The sequence below is a fragment of the Buceros rhinoceros genome, unplaced genomic scaffold (assembly GCF_000710305.1).
Source record: "Buceros rhinoceros silvestris isolate BGI_N320 unplaced genomic scaffold, ASM71030v1 scaffold7875, whole genome shotgun sequence".
NCBI classification, from domain to species: Eukaryota; Metazoa; Chordata; class Aves; order Bucerotiformes; family Bucerotidae; genus Buceros; species Buceros rhinoceros.
This window is the reverse complement of record NW_010411082.1, coordinates 575-7363: the sequence shown is the minus strand read 5'-3', so window position 1 is coordinate 7363 and position 6789 is coordinate 575. Positions and strand designations below refer to the sequence as shown.

The following is a 6789-nucleotide window of genomic DNA, read 5'->3' as shown; positions in this document are numbered from 1 at the left end:
AATGGTCTGCAATCAACCAGTTAGAAGTACATCCAGAGCAAAGTCAGATCTATTCTCACATGTTCATGGACAGGTGGCTAAGGCATATGCTGTAGCCTTGCTGACAGATCAATCATCCTGTTGGGGAATCAACAAATTTAACCCTTTGAATAATGAAAAAGAATATTGTTGATGCAGTAATAACTACATTTAAACTCACTGCGTGCCAGTGCAGTATGATGGACTGCATTATATATCAGGACAATCACTTTGTGTCCCAAGGAATCCGCAGTTCAGGGGAAAAAAACAGAAGTCAAACCATCTTGTGCTTCAGGGTAGAACTCATACAGGCATTTTGCAAGCAATCCTTGATTAACGAGTCATTAATTCCAAACAGTTCCACTCAAACATCAGCATCATGAACCACTAGTTTTAACTGATTTTATAGTTTGCAACAAGATTCGCTAACTTAAGTGTCAAGACGTGTTCAATGAACATCTGGAAAAAACTCACCTGCTCGGATTTTGACTGCTTGCGGTGTCAGACGTCTGTTAATATTGTCAATCAATACACGCCTCTCTTCCTCTGTCAGATCCAGGCTATCCAGGATCGCAGGATCTCTGAGCCAAGCAAAGCAACATTACAGAACTTACACTGAAGTGGAATATGAAACACTTAACAACAAAGCCAATAAGAAGTTTACTCAATCTGCTCCTGGAAGGAAAGAACTGAATGATTTTAATGTTTTTTGATTTCTGTTCAGCTCTATTTGTATATGATACACAGAATAAGACAAATACCTAACTGCGTGGTCTTTATGTTCCCTCCAACGTGAAGATAAACCCATATTGCATGAAAGAATTCCTGATGAATTTGATGTTTTTTATTATTTTTGTGTTTCATTCCAATGAAGTATTTTTTGTCATTCTACAAAGTAGCCTATTCTCATCCATGTTATTCTGCACTCCTTTTTAACGGTAACTGGATCATAGACAGATACTGTTCTGCTGGCTACGTTCTTGGCTAAAGAAAGGATAAAGGTTTAACTCACAAACTAATAGTTTAAACTCCAGAGATCACAGAGGCAAACTCCTCTGCTGTTTACCAATCTAAATTAGCAGGTTGTTTGAAATATACTATTGCTGTATTAATTTTATCCAAGATATACCTGAAACAGAGAACATAACCAAAAAGCTCCTCAGAGAAGCTGTTCCTGTTCTTCTGAGACAAAAACTGCAGTTCACCAAAAACCAATACCAGATCACCTAAAATACTGCCAGCAGACAAACACGAACTAAAATGGTCCAAATCCTGGAGGCAATTTTGGAGATTGGTCTCTGCTGCTAATAAAAGGTCATCTTTCATGATTTTATATACCAAGTAAAGATAGTAGCAGGGCCAAACCTAAGCAAAGAGAACCTAGAAATATGACAGGTTTTACACGTCAAAATATGAACCTCTATGGCAGAAGTGAGTTCTTGGACATGCAAATTCTTAATTTATGATCTATCCTGTCAAATCCTTTCACGTTCCTTTCATGACCACTTGGTAGGCATTCAAGAAATAGGTCCTCGATGTTTAATTTTTACTGATCAGAGGGTAAATATACTTTATTAAATATACTTTAGAATTTCACACAGGTGTCATGCTGTGTGAAACTCCAAAAGGCTCATCCTTGGTACCTGGACTCTAACAGGACACACTAAGTCTCCCACAAGCACTTCATTCAGCAAGCACAGGAAGGCAGCTATACCCACATTTTTCTGCTCAACTGCTACAGCCTGATGTAGGAGCACAACGGGAACAAATAACAGCGGCAGTCCATTGTCAAAAATCTTAAGGCATTACTGATGGAAACAAGTTTTGAGAACAGACAGCTTCAGAAGTTTGCGCTCCAACCTGAGCAGCAGATGAGCAACAAATGACATGTGTGTGTTCAGGAATTTTTCCAAGTTTAAGAGATGCTTAAGCAGCCAGCGTAGCTACGTTCTTTGTTCTTCTATTATACAGGTGTTTAACCAAGTATTTTTCAGTTACAGAATGATCTGGAATTCCTTCTGCGGCAATGTGGTCAGATTTGCCCTTTAGCAGTAAATTCGCTACCATTAGAAAATAATTATTATTCTATGAAACAAAAAGCATTCTGTCTAAATGAGAATACATGTTGTCTCTTCCCCCAAACCAGATGGTTCTAGGCTCACTGAAATGCTACCAAGTGCCCTCCTTCTTACAGCCAACACAGTTTCTAACACTCTGTTTCTGCCATCTAGTGTTCAACTCAGGTTCATCACTCATACATAGGCTTATGTGCTAAAAAAGAGTAAAATTGGAAATGTTTAGAGAAATACGGTTTTGGATTGTCAATCTCATGATAGAATCTTTAGATGGAAACCACATATTTTAATTTGCTTTCAGAATTAACCTATCAGACTCCATAACAATTTAAGAGCAATATATCTCTCAGTGCATATTCCTTCAGCATCACGATTTCCATCTCTTTGTGTTCATAATTCCATTTCTAAGTTCATGATCTCATTCCCATTTTTTAAGTTTGGGAGTGTAGAGAAGTATCCAGCCAGCTTGTTGCATTTAAAAAAAGATAAACTGCCTGTGCAGTGAAAGAGCAATGGTCAGCTGTGAGTAGAAATATCTTCAGACACAGAGCTAGGTATTTTCTTAGAACTTCTGCTTGGGCTAAGAACAGGCAAATTCTGACAGACAAACTAAGGTCAGTGCTGCTTCTGTTAGAAACGTCACAGGCTCATCTGTAGCAACAGACATCTCTCCAGTGAACATAATCACATTTCTTTTATACTTAAAACATACTGTTCACCAATACCTTGATATTTCTACACACCAAATTCAATTACTGCTTTTAAAAACCTGACATACAGAGTGGCAGACTTGAAGATGGACAAAAACAAGCCAGCTCTGAGCCTGCTTTCTCAAGAGCACTGGGAACACAGTAAGACAAAAAAACCTAAAAATAAGCAACTGGAAGACCGATGTCAAAATTTACTAGGTACATTCTACATACCGACTCTGGAAAAAAGAGCCAAAAAAATCAAAAGAACATTGTGATGGGTCTGTTATAGCAAATAGTTATCTGCAAGGTGAAAGCAGAAGAATAAGCCCCTAGCAACAGAAAAGATGTCCTTACGAGACTGCGTGCTTGAATGCATCATAAGCACCATATCCTGGTCTTTTGTACTTGTCATCAAATACCCAGGCAGTCCTCTGGAACAGACTCTCAAGCTGCTCATCTTTGGTGTACTCCAAGACTTCTGCAACATGGCGAAGGATGCTGTAAACCTGAAACACAAAAGGAGTGTTAAAAAACCCCAAAGAAATACCAAAACCACACAAAAATTTAGAATAAAAACTAATATTTAATGGTAAACCTTCTACTCGGAAGCATAAGACCACTCAGTAGTAAGGATGGGAGTCAATGTCCTAAAGTACTCGTGTGCCTTTTCCATAAAAGTTGTGCAGATTGCTAAACCAGCATGAACTTCAGGATTTCTGATCACTTAAACATACACCTTTACATCACCAGTTTCTGACTGACGTCTTACTTGATCTATTCATTAATTCAGAAGCAGTTTAACAGAGCGCTCATGGACAGACGAGCTAGTCGTATAAATTTGCATGGGGAAATGAGAACCAGAATATGCCTAACAAATGAGAACAGCGTTTTCATATCATCTTATTTTTACGCCTTCTGGTTGCTCAGGAAAGAAGCTGGAAATACGCAGTGCCTGAATATAGCGAAGCAACTTACAGTCTTTGACTTTGTGAATTTGTCTTCGCATTTGATTGCCTCCTCTGGAGAAACCCTTCTTTTTGACAAGTCAATATAACCTATTGGGGAAGAACATTTTCAAAGCGTCAGGCATTGTGCAGACCAAGTCTAACTGCTTCAAGAGAAATGCATAATGAACAAGTGCTCAGGATTTGCTCCTCGCCTACACTAATGAATTATGATCCAAACTAATTTGAAATTAATTTGATAAAATTATGATCCAAATTATTCTTTCAACTGTAAATCCCTACAATAGCAAATCGTTTGTACAGCATTCTTTAAAACTACTGTCTTAATGTTTTCTCTGCAAATTTAGATGTAATTTTCATATTTCAGCAATTAGTAATCCATTTTTATGTTGCTGTACACGGTTTTGGCAAAAATCATACCAGCACACAAAGCAGCAAGTTAGATGCATAATTTTGCAGTGCTCAACTCAGTATCATTCAAGGTTGGCACTCCATCAGTTTAGTGCTGAACAGCTTCTTAAAAAAGTAGGCCTGGCCTCAAACTGTGACTCTGACTCCTAGGATACCTTTTTGGGAAAACCGCCTGTGAAAAAAAAAAAAATCTTTTGAATCGTGACTAAGTAAACTTGAAAAGGCTTCCACCTACTTCTCACAAACTACAGGTTCCCCAAAAGATCCAATAAAAGACCACTAAGCGAACTCCCGATGTGTTAGTCTGTTAATACGAGAACTAAATGCATCTGTAAGAGGAAGTATCCTTTTATTAGAGATGCTGGGGAACTTATTTCACTTCAGGCCTCTCTAAAATAAGTTTCTTCTCGTCCTTCTTTCCTCTCTGCTTTTTCTCACCCTGTCATTCATTACTTGATCTCAGAGTTAATTGCAGTTTCAGAACTACTCTAGAAAAGCATATTACTTGAGAAACATCATATCAACAGTGAGGTTTTTAGGAGATGTGCTCAGTGGTTATTTTTATTATTTCTTCATACCTGGATGGAAATTTTAAAGATTGCATGGAACAGAATTTTCAAAATCCAACATATTCTAAATAGAAAATATATTTAAAAAAACCTTTAGAGTAAAAGATTCAAACATTCACAAGACATGAAAAGACAAAGTTGCTGGTACAATCTCACCTTGTAACCTACAGAACTCATGTGGTGCAACCATTACCCACGTGTCATCTATCTTACAGGCAAGGTTCAAGACTTGTTAACGAACAGGACGGACTGTGAGCATTAAATGCTGACCATTTAAATTCGTATTTGTACATCAGATGATCCCTCTCTTCAGATAAGACTTAGAAACTCTACATATATATCAAAATAAAATTTGACTTCACTACAGTTTGTTGACCAAACATTGAGCTGGTGAGGACCCACTTAAGCAAATCTTTACTGATGTGATTGACCTTCATTAACCCAGTTCCCAAAGGACACAGAGGAACAGAAGAACGATCATAAGTATCAGACTGCCCAGTAATGGTCTGTTTCGCTTAACTGCCTTAAAAAACGAACCCCTGGCAAAGCTGATGAATACCTGTGCTGCCTAGCTTATCTGCATTTCTCTCTAGGAATTCCATCTCGACACAGCCCACAATATCTGCAAATACCTTTCTCTTTGTCAACTCTTATGACCACAACACATTCATTCCTCCCGATGCGGATGAGCTTGTTTATGGAACGAATACGTCTTCTGGATAGCTCACTGAGAAGGATCATGCCTTCAATGTTGTTGTATTCCAGCAGGCTGACATAGGCTCCCATTTCAGCAATGGACCGAACATTGACCATCACCACATCCTCCACCTCTGGAAATTTATGCTGGTAGAATCTACAGCTTAGTCCTGGCATTCTGGAATTTGAGCAGAAAGAAACGAGGATTTTATTTCACAGTACATCACTGCCTTCTCCTATAAACATGGTAAAAAAATCAGCAAGGGCTTGTGAGGAGAGAGAAGAACACTGGCACAAAACCCAGTGAATTAGGATAAGGCTTGTGCAATTCACACTCAGGTTTTAATAGAAACTAAACAACAAAGTAACTAGTGTTTCAGTATTGCCATGACCATTTGCTAAGATGCCTCTGTTTTGTATTGAGGTAGAAAAAAGCTTGCCACCCAGACTTTATTATCCACTTCAACTGCCATACTACCTACACACAGCACACTGCAGCAGAGACTTCAACTGGTGAAAAGATGGCCCTGCACACCTTGCATTCCTCTAAATTCATGAGGCTGTGCAATATTAACAACAAGAGGACAGGGGAAGGAAGCAGCCTGCAGTGCTCATGAAGGTATTTGTAAACAGGTAGTAAGACAGCATGTGAAAGGCTGAGAACGTAAGAGGTAGGGTGAAGGTTCTGTAGTAGAGAAGCACCAGACTCTACACTGCAGGAGATGACTCTCTAAACTCAGCACAAGACATCTGGAATAATCCTGTAAGACCTGCTCCAGAGGAGGCTTCCGCCACCTGTCAGCAAAGAAAGCAAAGGCAATAATCAGAACAGAAGACAGAACTAGCCTGACATGAATGAAGCACTAAGAAAAAGCACTCCCAACGTATTGCTAGTCAGGAAAGAAAAAACCCTTGAAAACCAAAACGGGATTCTTTCACTACAGATTCAAAAAAAGTACACTATTAATGCTTCATAATTATGCAGCATTAAGGAGAAATGCTTAAACTGCTTCATCTTCCTTATGATGAATCCACATAGTCATCACTGAAACCAGGTTAGTTCAATTCCTTTTGTCTATGCCTAGAAGTTTCCTACAGAAGCAGGAGCCTAAAATGCGGAGTCAATTGCATCACTCCTTCAGAAGCTCTGTTGTATTCACCGTATGGAAGTTTCACTCTTGATCTCTACAGCAGCACTATACCTTCTACCTATATGAGAATTTAAAAACAGAATCAGTGGTACTGCCAAGTGCTACATACACATGGCCAGACAATTCAGAAGAATGTGTCCACCCTCATTTCCCTTCTTAACTTTCAGAAAGGGGAAATACAGACTAGCAAGGGATTACAAAAACATTCTTCT

The 6789-nt window shown here is 38.8% G+C and overlaps 1 protein-coding gene across 2 annotated transcripts in view; it reads right to left on the bottom strand.

Moving 5' to 3' along the window:
- EIF2S1 (eukaryotic translation initiation factor 2, subunit 1 alpha, 35kDa) overlaps positions 1-5603 on the bottom strand; it is an 8968-nt gene extending 3365 nt beyond the window's left edge. For both annotated transcript variants that reach the window (XM_010135866.1, XM_010135865.1), the window contains exons 1-4: positions 5363-5603; positions 3761-3840; positions 3140-3291; positions 493-599 (exon numbers count right to left, since the gene is read on the bottom strand). In XM_010135866.1, coding sequence (XP_010134168.1) covers positions 493-599; positions 3140-3291; positions 3761-3840; positions 5363-5603 — 580 coding nt within the window. The remainder of the gene's footprint in view (positions 1-492; positions 600-3139; positions 3292-3760; positions 3841-5362) is intronic.
- Positions 5604-6789: the final 1186 nt, after the last annotated feature.